The sequence below is a fragment of the Gouania willdenowi genome, chromosome 5 (genome assembly GCF_900634775.1).
Source record: "Gouania willdenowi chromosome 5, fGouWil2.1, whole genome shotgun sequence".
Lineage (NCBI taxonomy): Eukaryota > Metazoa > Chordata > Actinopteri > Blenniiformes > Gobiesocidae > Gouania > Gouania willdenowi.
Window position 1 is genome coordinate 32300314 of NC_041048.1, and position 20550 is coordinate 32320863.

Sequence of the window (20550 nt, forward strand, 5' to 3'; positions counted from 1 at the left end):
TACAGTATTTGTACTTTCAATTTCAATCAAGTAACTTCTATTTGAGTACGATATATCAGTACTCTTTACACCTCTGGATGTTACGATGTTTAAAAACGCAATAAATTGAATGTCTTTAGTTTATCTCTTGAATATTTGAGCCTATACTTCCACTAACTCCAATGTTTTAGCCAGGCTAAGGAGGATTTAATTAAAACTTAGATGCATTGAAGTGCACTATATTTCTGGGAGGTAATAAGTTGGAGAAAACCAATAGTCACAGCAGCAGATTTGCTTAGCTTTTGGATTATACTTTGATTAAAAGCAAAGCAAAGTAATCCAGAAGAATTTAATATAGATGGGAATGTACAGCTGACTGCAAGGGCAATGGCAATTGTCCTTCTCCCTAACAGCCTAGGCTGTTTGCAGATCTATCTTACGAACACCTAGCCATGCTCGTATTACTCACCTTTTATCCTCTCAGCATGATGTGGGCGGGCCGATAAAATCGATCCCTGTGATACACCCGCTTCAAGTGCTCATCTCCCATGGGTCTTGGCTACTGATTGTGTTTGCGTTTTTCCAGATGGTCACTAAACGGAACACTCATCGATCTGGGGAATGACTACCGGCGTCACATGTCTGAGGGCAGCCTGATCATTAGCAATCTGGATAAGGACCAAGACACAGGAGTGTACCAGTGCTCAGCTGTCAACACGTGGGGGTCCATTCTCAGCCGCAAAGCTACCCTCCGATTTGCATGTAAGTATTCCTGCATCTGCTAATATATCTCTGGCTCAGATGCAGCCATGATACACTGGAAACCTGACTTGGGTGATGTTAGATAGCGATTCAATTTTAACTTGCCTTTGATGCATTTGAAAGAGGGGAAATTGAACAAACTGTCAGATGTTACTAACGCAGGGGGTGTATTGGCTTGTGGCAGCCTCTGAACTCCATTCATTCTCATTAGTGGTTCAAATTCTGAGAGCCTCTTTGCTCAACACCAACCCACTAGTAATCATTTTTCAAATAAAAGGCAGTCTAATTTTATGCAGAAATTAAAGGATAAACCAATATATTTTTCTATGTGTGTAATCCCAAGCTATTTCACAGAAACATAGTTTTTCTTTGAAATGTGGTTCTAATGATCAGGCAACACTATAGAGGCACCTTGCCTTTCTTGATCAAGCCTGCATGCAGACTATTGATCATGTCCCAAGGATAGAGAGCCTTTCACTTCCTCTAAAGAGATGGGCTGCCATTATCTCTATAGCTTGGTAATGAATCTTAGTTGTGGGGACTGGATGGAGAGCTGAAACAGCTTGACATTTACTGTCTAGTTTAATGCAATTCGAGGTAGGTCTTGGAGATCAGAAAGGCTGATACTATGGTTTTCTGTGTAATTAGGGGAAACCACCTTGGGATAAAAAAAAAAAAAAAAAAAATGTCGACCATGACAGTGTAACAGACTCAGTGCCAATAATTTACATGACCTTTTTGCACCAAGACATACCATGATTTTCTGGAGAATGCAACTTTGTTTTTATTCATTTTTTATACAACAATGTGTTTATATTCTATATTATCTTGGTTGACTTTAGCTAGCAGCATAACCTTTACAATAATGATAAACTGTTGCTGCATTTAACACTGTAAGAACTGAAATTACTCTTCCTCTTGGAAATAATGGTAAACTAAATATAGTATACGTAAGCATAATTTCCATGACCTAATATGGTACAATGTATTCCACTCTTCATGGAGGGGATGATGTTCTGAACTGTATCATTTGTCTGTGACTGTAGCTGCTAAAATAATTTGCACTTGGACCTTTAAACATTATGTCTACTGCAATAAAACACAAATGCTGAATCTGAATAGAGTGAGGATTAGGCCGCATTTTTCTGTCCGAGCCTGGCCTGATGCTTTTATGATCTCTTTTTTTTTCTCATGCTAATGACACAGTTATCTTTGTTTGTGTGGAAAACCCACTTTTATTCCTCAGCTGTTGGATCCTCTTACAGTTTTGCATTTGAAAATGTCAACAGAAGAGAGCATCAGCACGCATGGGCAATAAGCGCACACTCTGCTCCGTTTGTATCTTATGACATTAGACCGAGCCCGATCCAAACCCGAGCATCATTTGTAAATATCTGTCCAAAACCGGCCCGACCTGTTGAGTCACGTTGGATCTTGTCAGGTATCCATCGGAGTGCGGATCGGGCCGCATTTTTTTGTCCGATCCCGACCCGAACCCAACAGAGCAATAACCAACTCTGACTTGAACCCGACAGACATTAACTGTTAATGTCAACAGAACAGATCAACTCATGGGGTAACAAGCAAACGTCAAACACAAACAGGCACGAAGTGTGCGCAAGAGACCCAGTGTATCTATTTACATGATACATGCGCTCACTGCTACTTCTGCTGGTAGGAGTGACAAGAACGCTGCATTCAAGGACACTATGTGAATGAGCCCGACCCAAACCTGACCAGCAGTTCTGAATATCTGTCCTAACCCGACCCATTATATATACAGTGTACATATACATATATATGACTCTTCTGTTACTTCTTTTAAGGGTCATGGGGTGTTTCTTGAACTGGTTCTTTGAAATGTTGAATTGGAGATTACTCATCTGCACAGTTCATTGTTGTTATTGTCAGAAGTGCATTTACTGGTGCTTGAGAAAGGCCTGAAACAGAGTGTGAAGTCGTCATAGTTAAAGCAGTAGACAAAGATAAACAATTGAGTGTCTTTACTTCTTTCATTTGAAGTTTGGGAATGACTGGCCAGGTGTTCAATAGAGAACACTGCCGACCTCAGTGCCTCATCTTATACATCACACAGTGTGTACCCGGGCAATCTTTACTAGGCCAATCATCTTTGAACCGTAATGGTCACCGTCCCTGTCATCTCTTGGCAAGCCACTCTTGGGTGAATGAGATGGATTCTGCTTACAAAGGAATCACTGCAGCTACAGTGAGTGTGGTCAGTTCACTCCAGGGAAGCCCATTATTCTTAATACTTAGAGGCAACAGAAGAGTGAAGTGTAAACCCCTCAGCCTCAAGCTGTAACTAGATCGTTATTGGAGCAATTTTCCTGATTTAGCTGAGAAAAACATTTTCTCCCTCTCACTAAGTAGTTCTTAGCAGATCTGTCATTGACCTCCCCAACTTCTAAAGACGGTACTCCTCTAATTAAAGCAACAGTTTCTCACTCCTAACGTTAAGGGTCGGCCCGTGGAAACAATTGTTTTTCTGACATTTTTAGTTGGAATTTAGGGTTAGAGATAGGGTTAGGTTTAGGTTAGGTTTAGGGTTGGAAGTCTTATTTTGAAAAGTTGCAGTGAAAAAAGCTTACGGGACTCCAAGGGTCATTCCGGATCGTCAATATGTGACGAGTTGGGAGTGAGACTGGGTTGATTAAAGACTACTGTTATGCTGAGCTTTTTATATCATTTGAGTGTATGAATCTCACTAATATATAACCTAAATGCCATTAGTGGATAGACTTTGTTTACGAAGTAAGCCTAGAGGAATCAGTAGTGTCACTATTTCAAGTCTGTCATCTCATATAGTTGCCTTCATGCTGTCCTGCCATGACTTGGCTGTGTTTGATTCCACCACGGTCATCGGAGAGTAGCTCATTAATCTCACCAACACTCTGTCCCGCTTCTTCGCCATAATCTTCCTTCTCCTAATTTCCCTTATCGGTCACACTGACTTTCTTATGTTTGTGTTTGGAAGGCTCACTTGTCAGACTGTGACAGCTTCCCTCCATCACTCATGAAGCCAGTGGTGGTTTATCATCCCAGGTTTAGGCTTTTGTGTGCCAGCAACTGCTCATTCATTTGTACAGAATGGATTGTGCTGAGCGTATCGACGACAAAGCTAATGCTTTTAAGTGCAAGATTACACCACATTTAATAATAATATTACTTATTGCTGCTGGCACTGCAAATAGTCATTTGTCATGAACGCACCCTTGTGTTTGTTGAGTTCACATGCAGAAATTCTCTTTGAACTCCTACCCTGCCCACACACAGCCTATTTGAGCTTGTTTGAGCTGAAGTATGCAGTTGTAGGATTAGCAGACCCAAGTCATGCCCGTCTTATTCATCTGATAAATTTCAAAGTTAAATAGGTCTGTCAGGAGATGTTCCAGGGCAATCAATGGTGCCCTATTTAAGAAACAAGACTTTAGTGATTGATGTTCTGACTTTACACATCCTCTAAACTGTTGTAGACTGTACCTTTACTACAACTATTAGGCCAGATAATTGATAATGCAAATCATTTTTGTGTGTGTTATTTTTAGAGAGGTTTTTATCAACATGAAGTTATTCCATTTCATTAGTTCTGCCTACTGTCTTAGGCTTAATTCAAAAACAATGACAGCAACAAATTCAAGGCAGGTCCAAGCAAAACTTTTCCTTGAGTCTTTTTTCAAAAATATTTCAACCATTACTGTAATTATGGCCAATATAAAAAAAAGGTTTTTCTTTCACTGGTGATTTGGGATCATTTTTTGATCATTCTTTTAAATGTTTGTTTGACTTCACCAGATCTTGATAATTTCAAAAGTCAAAGTGTGAGAAGTGCTGTCAATGTCCGGGAAGGTCAAGGAGTGGTTCTTTTATGTGGACCTCCACCTCATTCCGGAGGTAAGTTTAATTTTTTATAAATATATTTTTCTCTTCCACATCATTTTGCTTGTGTTTAAGATGATACAAGTTTGCCTTTAACAGCTGGAACCAGACCAGGTTCCCTTCTCTTCATACCATGCTGGGCTTAGGCCTCAAATCTCAAATGGAATCTATAATTTCAAGTAACTTCCATGTCCCCACTCTGTCTGTTCTAGTTTTTGATAGACCCACATTCAGCTTGTTATGCCTCTAAGTTGCATTCCATTGCATTGTACTATGCAGTACTTGAATAATTTTAGTTTATTTAACCTCTAATCAATATTTTCTTTATTAATGAAATTAAAGAAAAATACTTTTTGATGACAATAGAAAGGAAATAATTTAGCAAGAAAAGCCTTGCCCACTTTAAGGACTTTAGCGTGCACAAAAAAACAGTAATACCCGGTGACTACCTCAGGAGGTTTTCTTTTTCTTAAAACACGTTTTTACACAATACCCTCGTTTGATTTATAGCATGGCATTAGTGTTTCCTCATAGTCACAGGCTTAGATTTTTCTCTGGTCTATGTAATTTTCCATGACCCAATGAACATGCATCTATCTATAATTCCTGCTCTGATGAACACTGAAGATTGTGTGCATACGAACAAAAAATACTGTAAAGCTTTGAGAACATTTCAGTTGCCTTTTCCTTCATATAACACAATTTAAATGGACTCTCTTACTGTATAAATACTAAATGTAAATGTAGTTTCTCCATTTTACATATGAAACAATAGTGTAGTTATATTAAAATACTTTTAAACAGCTTTTGGAAAAAAATAAGTCAAGAGAACATACAGTTATTTCCTTCTTACTGTACACAGTCAGAAAGCTTGAGACTCCTGTCTTAGATAAACAGAATCTGTGAAATCCTTACAATGATATGTTTTTGCAGTATAACTGTAAAAAGCCAGAAAATAAATATATACTCTATAAATGAGTGTCTATGGGAGATAAAGATGTCCTGATATGTTCAATGAAGAAGCAAAAACGTCCAAATGTGTTAAAGTAGTTGCCGTGCTCATCTTACTTTTTAATAAAAAAGTTCATACTGTTGAAATAACCATATCGCCTCACAAGCGAACGGTTTCTAGAGTGGTGCACTGTGCAGCTGGTCTGTGGGATAATGGGTCACAGTACTGTGTGAAACACAGTTTGACAGCTTTCCTTTCTGACACTTGAATGTGGTGGGCTGCTGCAGCTTTAGTGCTTTTGTGTCTCCTCTACATTTTTAGAAGTGAATGAAAACAAAGAAACCCCTAGTATGCTGCCCCCTTTTTTTGGTCTTCTTTTCTCTCATTTACTTTTTTTTTTTTTTTTTGCTATTTTTTTTCCATTTAAAAGCAATGATGGACACAACCTTGAACTTCTCTGAACTTTATCTCACACCCACAGTGCAAGACTCTCCTGGTTTTAATGCTGATTGTTTTTTCTCTTACTACCACTTTGACACTACCATAAAAAAAAATAATAATACTTTTCCAAAAACAACAAATTACAAGATATTTTCTTCATAGAATGTCTTGGCCATATTTTCTCAAAGTTGATTACTGCCCAATAGGTCAGATTCAAGTGTGTAAGTCTGGCAGTAATACTTTATAATAATTATTTGTTTTGAGTAGTTAATAGATCATGAATAAACTGTTAGTTAATCAGTTATAAAACGCTTGTTGAACATTTGCTATCAGTTTGTTAAGGATTTATATCTGTGCCTTAGATCACCATTGAATAAATTACAAGCTGTTCGTTAACAAATTAGTTAGTTAAATTGCATGTTAACTGTATTTTAATTATTTATACCTTATAAATTAGTAATAGATCATAACCAAGCTATTAGTAAACTACTTACTAATGACTAGTTAAGTATCAGTTAAAACCTTAAATAAGTTTCAGTAATAACATATACTGTATAGGGTTAGTGAGTATTTTACAAATCAATTATTATTGATCTATTACTAAGTTATAAGGTATCATTATGAATCATTCACATACAGTTAACATGTAATTTATAAATTGTTAACTAACAGCTTGCAAGTTATCTATTGGCTCTCTATAAGGCATAGTTTTAAATCATTACCAAAATGTTAGTTAATGAGTTATACGTTGGTTGTTGAATATTGGCTAACAATGTATTAATGATCTATTTAGTACTTAAGTTGGATTGTATTTATAAAGTGCTACCACTATGGCTTGCGGAATTCAGAATAGACATATTATCATCACTACACTTTAGTTGGTCTTGTCCTCCTTTTCAAAGCTTTTATCTCTATTTTTTGGGGCAACTGGAAGAAGGGCTTTGGGCATGATTGACAACCATCCTATTCACCTTTGGACTCTAAGCCCCTCGCCCCATGTGGTAGATTGCACATCACGCTGAACTCGCTCTTAGAAGTCAGTGCTTCATGCAGGTCAGAAACATTACTCAGTAACTTAACAGGGCAGATCTTGCTTTACTCATGGTAGACGTGGCTGCTGATGAAGAAGGCACAACATCGTATTTCTACTTCCATATGTCAATCCACCCTTCCCTTAGTCAGTATGATTGTTTATTCACTTGTGCCACCCAGAGAACTAAAGTCACTCAAGGACCTAGGAAGCAGAGGCCATGTTTCAGGCAAAGGTCATGGAAAGGCAGTAATCCACTTTGTTTCGCTTCTATTCCCCATTTTTCTGCCCCAAAATCTATTACATTTTCCATGACTTGCTATCTCTCCTCAAGGAAACTTAGATAAGAGGAAGAATATGACAAGAAAGTTAATGTTTGAAGCCTATGTAGGGCCACTTTTGGATTCACAGCTACTGCTCACAGTTAAAGTTTCCTTTTTATGTTCTAGAGCTGACATTTGCGTGGATCTTCAATGAGTACCCATACTTTGTCCAACAAGATAGTCGCAGATTCATCTCACAAGAGACTGGCAGTCTTTACATTGCCAAAGTGGAGCCTTCAGATGTGGGGAACTACACTTGCGTGGTTAACAACACTGTTACGAGGGAGAAGGTTCTCAGCTCTCCAACACCACTGGTGCTGAGGAGTGATGGTGAGTAATTTTGGAGGTTGGTTTTGTGTTGAATGTGATTCATTTATATAACACTTTAAATACCAATGTGGTAGTCTCAGTGCACATTTACAACATAAGACACATTTATTAGGGCGCATCAAACCCTTTCTGTCCCCAATCTAAATTTGTTCCAAGACCAAAAAAAGATAACCAGGCAAAATATTAGCCACTTATATGATTGTTTAAAGGTCCACCATGCCAGTGAAAATAAAAAATAAAAACCAATAATAACAGAAAATAAGCATCATTTTGTTGTTTTCCTGAAAATAAGAAAACAGAAATCACAAATGTCAATACAAATTACTGCTAGATCATAAATGTATCATGCTTATTGGCTTCTTTATCCAAAACAAAATATATACTGTACTTAATTTCAGCAAAAAAAAAATAACCCAAATGCTACATTACACATAAAACTTGCGCATAATGGGGCATATGAAAAAATGTCAACCTTGTGGACCCCCTAAATATAAATTCATTTACCAAATATTTTGCAAGGCTTCCTATTTTGGTAATTGGAACATAATTAGGCTAGGGACAGATTGATTTTGAAACATTGCAGGGTTTGATGCACCCTAACATTTATGCATTCTCACTCCCCACATTCACACTCCAATGGGGCAGAGCTGCCATGCAAGTATACCACTGGGAGATACATAGTGGTTAGTGTCTTACCCAATGGAACTTAGATATGTCCGTATATAAAAGATGCACTTGATTTGTGTCAGTTGGGTTTATATTTTTGGGTTACATGTATTATTAGACCAAATTTTAGTAAATTCTGCTGGAGAAAATAGTTTTTCATAGATAAATAAATCGAAGATCATTTGCTAGGGGAAAAAGTAAAACATTGAAAGTGCGACTCGAAAGTTTGTTTTGCTTTCTACTGTAAACACTGTCTAACTGACAATATCAGTTTTGCACATCGCATTTTGAGAGGTGGAGTCCCATAGATGGATGCATAGAAGTGTTTTCATTTCATTCTTACCGTGATATCTTGTGTTTCTTTCCCAGACCAGAAGGACAGTGATTTTGCTTGACACCATTTTTGTTGTAATTTCTTCCCCATTATATAGATTTGGATATTTTTGTGTTAGCCCTTAAACATCCACAATTTTCCAGTTCATGAAAACACCAAAATTGTGTTGCAAAGTCAGTGTTTTTTGTGGCCAAAACATTTCCGAAAATGTTAAAAAGCGAGTGTTTACAAGGAGACCAAAGCAAACTTTTAAGTGGTAGTTTCAACCTTTCACATCTCTTTTCTGGGCAAATGATCTCCAATTTATTGATCTTTAAAGCCTATCGACACTATGTCTTTATCTAATAAAAAAAAAAAAAAAAAAAAAAATTGACTCCAGCAGCTTTAAGCATTCATGCTTGCAGGGTTTCTGCATCTTTCTCCAGCAGCTGTCTGGAGTATACTGCACGTGGACAGGTCATCACTCTATTATAGAGAAACAATGTAACAAATGTACTGTACATTTATTTTTACGACTGTGGGAGAAAATTGATAGCCTGCACTGTTTTTTGATATATGTGGAAAAATCAATCGCGCCCTGCAGCTACAATTGGGGCCATAAGCTGGAATTTACCAACATTTTTATTCTGTAACAGGATAATTGTTTATATTTTTTCTGGAAATTCAAATTACATGCTAGTTTTTGTATTTAAATGGAAGGTGGTAGCTTTTCTGGAGCTTATGCCTTGCCCTAAGATGTGGAGGTTAAGCTCATACACATACCTAAATAATACATGCATTGTAGTCTTAGCTATTTCAAAAGTTTACACTGATTGCAATGATACCCACCCTACTCTAGTCATGTCTTGAGATTTCTTAGCCTTTCACAACATGCAGTGGGTGAAAACCAGCCGCAATTGTTGGCAATTGTGCAGCAACATATGATGACATTACAGAAAATATTTTAAAAAGCAGCAAATTCTTAGCGGTGGCTGTCATGCTTGAACTAAAACTGTCAGCTGTGAACTCTCTCTATTCTACTTGCATTCAGTCAGTTGGTAATTCCTGTATTATGATGGCATAATTGCATTTTTTTTACATTATCTCTTTCAGGATTAAATCATTTAGGGGTTGTACCGTCTTAATATCCAATCACAAATTGGTGAACTATAGTCTTATTGCTGCATATTACTTTTCCCATCAAGGCTAGTCTTTGTCTAATATGGTATCTTTAACATTGTATTCTACTGTCCCTGGCCATGGCTGCAGGCTTGTAATTGTTAATACTAAAACAAAGACCACCATCTTTGCAAAAGTCATTGTAGTGATGTTGATATAAATTCACAAATCCAATCGACAAATGCGATGCATCTCAGCCCAGCAAAACCACTGTGGATATATGCACTTTAATTTCTTTTTCTAGCAGTTTATTGGTCAGTTTTGTTCTATTCACATATTAAAGTGTGTGCTTGCTGTACGCCTGTGTTACTGCTCATGATTTTCACTATATGCTGTTAATAACTAATGAAGGACATTGTTGATCTTTTCTCCTGTAGGAGTCATGGGTGAATATGAACCCAAAATTGAAGTTCACTTCCCAGATCCAGTTCCAGCTGCTAAAGAATCAATAGTGAGACTGGAATGCTTTGCTTTAGGAAAGTAAGTCAACGTGGTTGTACATGTGTGTGCTTGTTATTGTGTTTATGTGTGTAAGACTAAGCTATGTGTTATTTGGTGTAATTATTCAATGTTATACAAGATATTGCAATATTGAAATGACAAAAGATATATTGCGAAGAGTATGGGTGTTATTGTTATTTTTGTCTTTTCCAGACATTTAGTATCGTATTGTTATTGCTAGTGGTTTTCTCCCTCTCTTTAGATAAAGAATATTGTCTGCATATGTTGTCAAAGGTTAACACTATATATAGTGCAATCCTTTTGCAACACCTATGCATGTCAAAAAAAGTAATAAAAAAGATAATTTTATTATTCTGGCAGTGGTTCTCAAACTTTTTTGGTTGTGCCCTTTTAAGGTATGAACCATTTTTAGACAAATTTTAAAAAGGTGAAACTTGTGACTTTTCTTCTTCAAAATGCAAAAAAATACATAAAATGTGCAATTGTGCAAGTATAAGTACACCCCGAAGTTTTTGCTGACCCATCACTAAGGAGGAAATAAAAAAATGCCTTGATTTGACATTGCTCCTGAGCCACGCTCCTCTCCTACAAACACACGCACACACAACCCCGATGTGACGCTCACCCGCGCACACACAGCCCTACAGAAACTATAGCATATACAGGTAAACAGCCACTGCTCTCCAGCCATGAGCCCTGGAAAACAAACTCACACATAAACCAGGAACACGGACACACAGCATCAAGAAGTGCACTCACGTTTGCACACACAGAGACAGACGGGGATACACACACGATGTGGCTGTGCATACACACATAGCTTGATGAACCCTCTGATTAGACCAGAATCTTATAGTAGCACAGAGCAACAAGAGTAACGACAGCTGAACCCAGTTTGCATGAAACTGTCAATCAATGCTAATAAACGGCTGAGAGAAGAGGAAACAAGTCCCTCCTACCAGGTTTTATAGGAGGGGCGGGGCCAACAGTGATGGTTAGGGACGTCTCCAAGAACCTAAAACCGAAAATAATCTCAGCCAATAGCAAAATGAAATTGTTATAGCCGGCAACCAACCCACAGAGGACAGTCACTCTAACTTTCCAATTAAAAATGCTACATTTAAATAATATAAAATGTGAAGAGTGCAACTAGGATCAATAAACTACCTTATTTCATTATCTCATCATATATGCATTTATCAGAAAAAAAAAGTTTTGGGGTGTACTTACACTTAAATAATGAAGTTCTTTAAGAGCAAAGAAAAAAAAAGCAATTTGTTTGATTAGTGAGGAACAATAGCAGCTCTCCTTACATATCTCATCATTCTCTGACACCTGCAGAGTACACTTGTTCACAAATTAATTGTTTTGTCCTTCTCATGTTCCACAGCCCTGTGCCAGAAATAAGCTGGAGGAGAACCAGCGGAGTACCTTTTCCAAGCAAAGTAAAAATGAAGAATTCCAATGCCATACTTGAAATTCCAAACTTCCACCAGGAAGATGCAGGGACTTATGAATGTATGGCGGAGAATCGGCGTGGTAAAAATGCCGCACGAGGTCGTATTTCATTCCACGGTAAGAGAGCCATATCAAATCACGTAACATTGGAAGAGCAGAGAAGTGGGATTATTCCAACAGATACCTGCACTTCTACTGGAAACATGCAAATGACTGTTTTTGAATGGTAAATCCTTGAGAGAATTCCTGTTTGCCTAAGGCATAAGTTTACTTTCAGAACAGTCTCATAATCCAAATGAAGGCTTCAATCTATTTATAAATGAGTGAACTGCACTACTCTGATCATTTTTGTTGGGTTGTTGACATCTGCAAGCTTGACTGCAAAGCAGCTTTAATGGCTCTATGATTTCTACAGCTTTTCTGTCCTAAGCCGCTGTGTCTTTGATTAATACACACATTTCAAGAGGTAATCCTTTCTTTCTTTTTCAAGCTAAGCCTCACTGGCTCCAGACAATGACAGACACAACTCTATCCATAGAGGAGAATCTGTTCTGGGAGTGTAAAGCCAATGGAAAGCCCAAACCATCCTACAGCTGGCTGAAAAATGGGGTGCCAGTAAATGCTGAGGTACAGTGAACACTTTGATCTTATCGCACAATATATCATCCCACCTTTAATAATAAACAAATAACAACATTGTCAAATAAATGCAGATTGTTTTCTAGTTTAAAGCAAAACTGTGGGGTTATTGTATAGTTGTTAATCCACATTTTGAGTCAAAACAGGTATATGTCTTCATGAATAGGATGCACCTCAGTTGGGGTTTTATTAGAATTCTAGCAGCATACTTTTCTTCTTTGTATGATATCCTACAACCTCTGTTGTTTGCAGATGTTCTTTCTCCATCAGTTCAGTCTCTATTGCGCAAATGTGATGATTAGAAGTATAATAAGCAACAAAGGGTCTTAGTCTATCTCTTCTTTTTAGATCAAACAAATGAAAAATTGGTTTCCACTTATTAAATGGATCAAAGTGCTTGTAACTCAAGCAATTTGTATTATCTAATGAAATAGACCTAACCGAGCAACATAGGTCCCCAATTTGGTGAACGTAAGCGTAGCTTTGCACTGCTTTTTGTTCTCAGCACCTGATTTCTCAGAGTAGCGTTTTGCCCCTTACACTGTTGTAGGCATGTCTCTAAATATCAGACGTGGAGATTTTGCAGCACAGTTCATTTGGCGGACAGCACAGCGCTCCATGTGCTACAATAAGGGATTAGAAAAGAGACTTTGTTCATTGTAAGAAGGTGTTTTATATCTCAGGAAGGGTCTGGTGCAGATTATAGACACAACACTATTATTCACCTGCATGAAAAGTTTTTTAAACATTTGCATTTTGAACAGTTAGAGGTCAGGTAAGTGTGCGTGTTGCAGTAAGCGTGTGTCGGTATCAGCCTGCAGTGTCCAAGCAAAGCTCATGATCACAGATTGAATGATTTAATTAAGTTTATGACATACAGTAACAAGATTTCTATTTTACAACGTTGAACACATGCTTACGTTTCACAGGCAGGTAGGTCTATCATCTGTCAGCTTTACGTACAATGGCTGTAGCGGGCTGTGCGTAAGAGCTCCCACTGCAGCCTGGCTACAGATGTGAATGAGAGGAAACTGTAAAAAAGGCAACATAAATCAGTGATTATTGCCTAAGTTAATGATCCGGGCACTACCGTGCTCCTGGCTTACACAGTACCCCTGGGTGTGCAGCAGAGTCACGTCAACTCAGAAAGGTGCGCCCACAAAACGCCCCACGCTGCAATCAGTGCAACACACAGAGGACACAACACAGAGGCTGTTTTTGAAAATGGCACACTCCGTACTGTACACTACAAACTCAACATAGTATATAGTATATCAGTATATACTGTCTAATATATACTATAAGAATGATTAGGATGATGACTGATGATGAGCGTTCCCACTGAAGTATACGTCCAAGTTTCCCAAGATGCATTTCAAACCTACAATGACAAAAACCACAGGCACACTGAAGCTAAATATCTCCAGTGATTCGCCACTTTTGAATGTTCTGAAAGCCTTTTAAGCGTGAAAGTGACGATTTCATCCATATAGCCCATTTCATTCTGGCATTTCGGAGAGTTTTCGGAGTCTGAATGAGCTTTTTCTGGCAAAATCTGCCTTCTCCCTTTTCGCCTCTTCAGTCAGGCAGGTATATCTTTAAATCAAGGAACTTTGAACCATTTGAATGAGGCATGATCCTGAGCTCAAAGGTACCCCACCTCTCCTTCAGGGAGACCACATCTTTAGTCTACACCTTGAATAGTTACACAGTTCCTCCTCTAGGTGTACCGTACGGGTTGCGCTGCTCAAAATAGGGGCCAAAAATGAATTCTCCACAAAAACAGATTTCTTCTTATTTGGTTTCCTCGTGACCTATTTTAAAACTGACTTGGGTGTTTAATAAAAAAATTGTGTTTTAATACCAGCATCTATTATTCTTTATTCAGTGGTTTTCCAAACATTTTGCTTAAGGGGAACACCCCCAAACTGGAAGTCAAATTGGATTTGTGTCATTGTTAATTTGGATTATCTTTGCCATAACACTTGTCTACATGCCACCCTTTGAATAAAGACCTCTTATTGCCTTATGGAATTTATCTCAATTACACAAGGTCATGTTTTTCTAGCTGGCACATGTTCACTATTCACCTCTGCCCTCTGTATTGTGTACTGCATTGTTACACTCCCAAGGCAGCCTGGGGAAAGCGAAACCATACATGCTAACATTATAGAGGCCTTTTCCTTCTAGAAACCTTTTCTATTTTTATCAGGAGGTTGTGGCTCAAAGGATAGGAAAAATATTCAGTCAGTATTTTTCTGGATGTTGGTTTCCTGCTTTAAGGTTTACTGACACAAATACAATTAAGCTTCATACAGGTTATTTAGATCATTTTAATTCATTTATTAAGGGGGTTTGAATTACCTCCATGTAATAAACATGAAAAAATCTAGAGAAAAACAACAGTATTTTATATTACATATTACAGACATTGTAACCAAATCCTACCTGACTTGCACCTACATAGACTGTGTATAATAGAAAGGTGTTAAGTAATATCTCCTAAATTTCATATATTATCTTTTATGCATACTATATAATATACTACATACAGTATATAAACTATCATATACAGCAGTGTTTCTCAAATGGAGGTACGTGTACCCCTAGGGGTATGCGATGGCATTATGGGGTACTTGAAAAAGAGAGAGAAATTACAAATAAAGTTTCAGTTTTGGTCACACCTTTAGCGTGAGATGATGGGAAATTACTTCACTTTGTGAATCTAGTTCATCAAAAATGCAGTAAAAAAACTATACAGTTGTCCCTCGTTTATCGCGGGAGTTACGTTCTAAATATCACCCACAATAGGCGAAATCCGTGAAGTAGTAAGCTTTATTTTTTACAATTATTATACATGTTTTAAAGGAGACATATCATGCTTTTAAATCCTTCCTTTTTACATATAAATCATACAGTTATGGTCTATATAAAGTGGAACTGCAATGCTTGGGTCTGAATTCCTCATTATTATAGCTCCACAGACCCCTTTTCTACCCCTTTTCTGATGTGCGTCTCGCTTTGGTGCTGTCTCTTTAAATGCAAATGAGACACTTCATACCCCGCCCCCTCTCCAGGTTGCAGAGGTGACACTCGGTTCAACTCCACCCTGTTCGGCCATTTTTGTAGTTTGATAGGAGAGATACGTTTGTCTAGCGGTGCAGAAACTTTTTATTCACACGTTATTTACAAAATGTCAACAATGGAAGACTTGTCCATCCAGCCTTACATGTTCGAGCCAGAGTCGGACCCGGCGGAGCGAGATGAAAATGAAGATGATGAGAACCCTAACAAGTGAGCTAACACAAGCACCGAGCTAATGCTAGCGCCAAGCTAACGTCACGAAATGCATTTTAAAACAGTCTTTTCTGTGACAAAAACGACAAAATGAAATGACTAATGAAAACTTTAGACTTAAATTAAATCACGTAGGCCATATCATCAAGGATCTAAAACAAGCACACAGCGCTAACATATGAAGACGGTGCAACTGCTAATGCTAACAAAACAATGACAGGGACGTCTTATCATCACACTTTTTAGTGTTATTTACAGCTTACCGAAGTGCTCTGTTCGTCGTCTCCAGAGATAGAAGGAATTGAACCCTCAATCAGACAAAGTCTTTCGGCAAATCCTTCTTTATACTGGCGGAGGTTGCTGAAGCAGTCATCCTTGAAGTGCTTCATGCACACAAAAATGACCTTACCCACAGATGTGGGTACAATTCCATGAAAAATAAAACTCAACCAGGCACTTTGAAAAGGTTCTGATGCTGGGAGACGGTGTAATGAAGCGTGTGGGTTACTACATCAAACAACTGAACATTTTGATTTCTCCTCTTGTAACTTCGGCATCCTTGAGCTTGGACTACAAAATAAAAGCGAGAAATAAAAATGGCGGATTGCTCGAAGTGTTGGGCCTGGAGTCGACGTAATAGAGAATCGAAAAATTGAAACAGATTGAAAAATATGACCAAAACAGAATATAAAGATATCAACGGAGCACCTGAAGAGACTAATTTGAATTTTTCCGTACTTCTAAACACTCTAAATATACAATAAAATGCATTTAAGGTCTAAAAAAGTGGATTTAGCATGATATGTCCCCTGTAAGGCTGTGAAACCCCTCACCACATGCTTTATACACTTTTCTCAGACTGGAATTAACATTGTTGTTTTAACACTCAAAGTTCAAACCTTTGTAGATTTTAAAACATAAACCTGTTTTCAAACATACAGCACTCCAGAGTCACACTGCTAGTGATCAGACATTGATGTCGAACGCATTCAGAGTCTTTGTTGACGATGACGATAGGCCGTCAACATAGACACTGGTCTGTTCGTCCATTCAACCATGGAGTAGAAGCTGTGTGTGACCACCTGGAGCTGTATGACATGGCCTTTATAACCGGGACCGGACTAGGAAGGATTTGGTGTGGAGAAGAATCAGCGAGGAGGTGGTAGTAGCAGGTAAAAGTTATCTCTGTAGCACTGAGCTAGGATAGCATTAGCCGCTAATCACAGCGCAGCTCCTCGCTTCAGCAGGCAGTGAATCTTGAGTTGCATGTGTCGCTTGTGGGTGAACGCAGCATTAGCCAATCAGGATGCAGAACACAATGCGCATTCATACGCTGTAAAAAACGCATCCATAATTGAACTGTAAAAAAATCCGCAAAACACCGAGGCTGCGAAAAGGTGAACTGCGATATAGCGAGGGACTACTGTATATCTGAGCTCAAACATGATAAAAAATTAATTCTTAAAAAAAATATGTTTTTGGGAAGGAGTCACGATCCAAAAAAAGGTTGGGAACCACTGCACTAAATACTGTTTCTTTCCACTTATTTACAAAATGAGATTCTTTAAAATGTGTCTTATCACTCATTCATTCCATCATTATGATCTATAGTTGCTTTTAAATAGTTTTCTAAGCAAAATATTATAGTTCAACACAGGAGGTAGTGTGCCACTGATATACAGTATATGCTGAATGACCCATTTAATAAATCCTGTGTAAACCTAGGAAGCCTGTACAGTGCACACTGCAATTATACTTTGTGTCATTGCACAGTTTCACTTTATATTCCCTTGTAGCTCAGACTTGATATATAGCTGACATAAGCTTTTTTGTTGCTTGAGAATGATTAAGAAAACATTGTTCTACTCCACCAGCAGCACTGAGAATCTGAGAGTTTATTGGTTTGGGGGAGAAAATAAGTCCCTTGAACTCATCATCTGAGCTGTCACCATCGTTTTTCCAGCTAAAGGACCAGTGAAACTAAATGATGCTTTAATAAACTGTCAGTGCTTTTGTCAACATTGTTTCTTCTCTGTTTATCTATGACGCAGGTTAACGGTTTCCATTGCTGCCCCTTAATCTGTTCCATGTGCCTTTCTCTTTCTGTCGTATTTTCCTTGTTGTCCTCTTCCCTTAATGGTGCACCAGTAATGGGTGCTGTGCCTTTGGACATAATAAGGTGGCCTTTCAATGGATATGCACAACTACTTTCTTTTTGCTTCCACAGGGTCGGGTACAAATCGAAAACGGGGCCCTTTCTATAGCCGGATTAAACCTGTCAGATTCTGGGATGTATCAGTGTGTGGCTGAAAACAAACATGGCATTATTTATTCCAGTGCTCAACTAATGGTGTTAGGTAAGATTGCCTTTCCTCTTTCTGCTTTCATCCTGCCTATCTGTCTGAGTGTTTGATCATCTCTTAAGATAAAAACCTCCAGCCTTGCTAAAGCTCCTCAGCAATCAGTCTGCACACTCTTTTGATGTCACCATGGGCTCTGCTAGAAAAAAAAATATATATGGATTTGATAGAGTGTCTCCTTTTACTTTCAGCTACTTTGTCTATTGATTTGGATTGCACAAAACATAGTTGGGTGCCACTGTGCAGGCATTCTCATGTAGACGGAATATTGATTTATTTGCAAAGCTTTCATGACTTCCCTCTTATTAGCTCAATGATAAATGTAATTCTCTCGTAATACATGCTTATGCTGCTTGAGGGTCCTAATGATGGCCAAACAAAATGTGATGTGTGTGGACAACGGTTGAGTGAGGATTTACTCTCTACATTGTTTTGTTGAAGGGCGTTAATCTTAAATCCCTTGTAATATTTGTTTGTACATTTGCTCAAATATTGATTAAAAAATTGAAAAAAACAAAAACAATTGCAATAGAGCATTTCTCTGACGATACAACAAGCAATCAGCAAAACAATGGTAGATGGGCCCCTATTTTGGTGACCTAGACCACAGCTTAGCATTTTATCACAGCCTCCTGATTTCTACAATCTATTATTTATCCAAAGCGATGTACAACATGAGCAGTTAGGGTAGACGTAGACAACTGCGGCCCGGCGGCCACATGTGGCACCGGGTCTAATTTTGTGCGGCCCCCAAAACAGTTCCTCAATAATTGTATTTCAAGAAGATGGAAGGAATATATAGCCTGACATAATACACAAAATAACAGAAAAATGCAAAAAGTACTCAAACAATTCCAAAAATACACAAAATGACACCAAAGACAGACAATACAACCACTTAAACAAACAAAATGACTACAAAAACACAAACAACTATACATATACAAAATGTCAGAAAAATACAGTTCAGTCAGGACCGCTATAGTCAAAATAAATGTGCATTAGGATTTATATAGCGGCTTTTGAGCGCTTTACATGGATATGCAAGCAATTGTATATTTGGCGGTATGGGTCTGTTCTGGGACCTCCTTGTCCTTTCCATGAGCTTACGTGGAAAGCAAGAGGTAGGGAGAGCACTCCTCCCTGACCTTCCCTAAGCCCTGGCTAAAGGCTAAAGCAAGGAGAGCAGTTAGCAGAAACCCCAAATGACAAAAAAAGACACCCAGTTAGTTGGATACATACTGACCTGGAGGAGTTGGGGTGTAGGTGGGTTACGAGATGCATACTGAGGAAGTAAAAGGCAGCTGTCGCATTTTAAGTAGTGCTTCCTGTATGCTTTGACCAATAGGGAGCCAGTCTTGACCGTTGGTTGATTGGAGGTGTGGATTGCTTGACGTCTATGCAATGCAACGCTATGAAAAAAGCAGAGATTGACAGAAAAGTATACAAATGATTACATCAAGAACACAAAAAATAACAAAAAACACAAAATAACTGAAAACTGACAAAACAACAACCCTGTATTAACGCTCTGGTTGGTCATTATTCCAATGCTGACATGAATGTTGATAATGTGGCCGTCGGATCAGATACAGTCACATTTTTGTGGCCCCTGCTGTGATAGAGTTGCCATCCCTGAGTTAGGGTGAGGGGATTAAAAGGCAAAGCAAGGTAAATGTATTTGTATAGCGTATTTCATACACAAGGCCATTCAATGTGCTTTACATGATCAAAAATTGCAACAGAAAACTTATTCAACAGCTTAAAAATGAATGAGAACATCAAAACCAGCAGTAAAAACATTTCAAAACAGCAGTAAAAATAATAAACAACGTGATTAAAAATCTCCCTCTCAGTCATACGCAGTAAAGAAAAAGAGTGCCTTAAAAATGCTCCATGTTCTGCTGGCAGTTTGTTCCACTTCTTTGCAGAATAACAACTAAAAGCAGTGTCATCATGTTTGCCGTGAACTCTGGGCTCCACTATCTGACCTGTGTCCATAGATCTAAGAGACGTGCTGGGTTCATACCTGACTAACATCTCACTGATGTATTCTGGACCAAACACATTCACAAGCTGGGTTTTCATTACCCTTGGAAATGTGCAAAATCTAAATAAGGCAATAAAAACTGGTAATGGAAACACCTGAATTTTGAAGAAAAAAAAAAAACACTCAAATATCACTCAAAAGTTTTGACGCTTTGATGAGATATTTCAGGGGTTTTTCGATTTTGAAATGTGTTGCAAAAGCAATGGCAACGCTTTTCCGCAAATACATCTCACAGAACGTGAAGTACCTGGTCACATGACCACTGCTCTCCGAGAAAACATGATGCGGTAGGTGTAAACTGAAGAGAAGACCCGGACATTTCTAAGCATTGTACTTAAAAATGATTACTGCCACGTTAGACGTGAAATAATAAAGGAATGCAGAGTGTTATAAAGAGGTTTTGAGCATCCGT

General features: G+C 38.2%; 2 protein-coding genes across 4 annotated transcripts in view; both read left to right on the plus strand.

Moving 5' to 3' along the window:
* LOC114464078 (hydroperoxide isomerase ALOXE3-like) overlaps nt 1-20550 on the plus strand; it is a 1091527-nt gene that overhangs the window by 225597 nt on the left and 845380 nt on the right. The gene's annotated exons all lie outside the window — the stretch shown is intronic.
* The window catches only part of cntn3b (contactin 3b), a 128074-nt gene that overhangs the window by 54430 nt on the left and 53094 nt on the right, over nt 1-20550 (plus strand). For both annotated transcript variants that reach the window (XR_003674144.1, XM_028448130.1), the window contains exons 4-10: nt 566-741; nt 4555-4653; nt 7511-7714; nt 10250-10352; nt 11725-11909; nt 12283-12419; nt 17956-18085. Coding sequence is in view for 1 of the 2 variants with exons in the window: in XM_028448130.1 (XP_028303931.1) it covers nt 566-741; nt 4555-4653; nt 7511-7714; nt 10250-10352; nt 11725-11909; nt 12283-12419; nt 17956-18085 (1034 nt within the window). In the remaining variant the exon portion in view is untranslated. The remainder of the gene's footprint in view (nt 1-565; nt 742-4554; nt 4654-7510; nt 7715-10249; nt 10353-11724; nt 11910-12282; nt 12420-17955; nt 18086-20550) is intronic.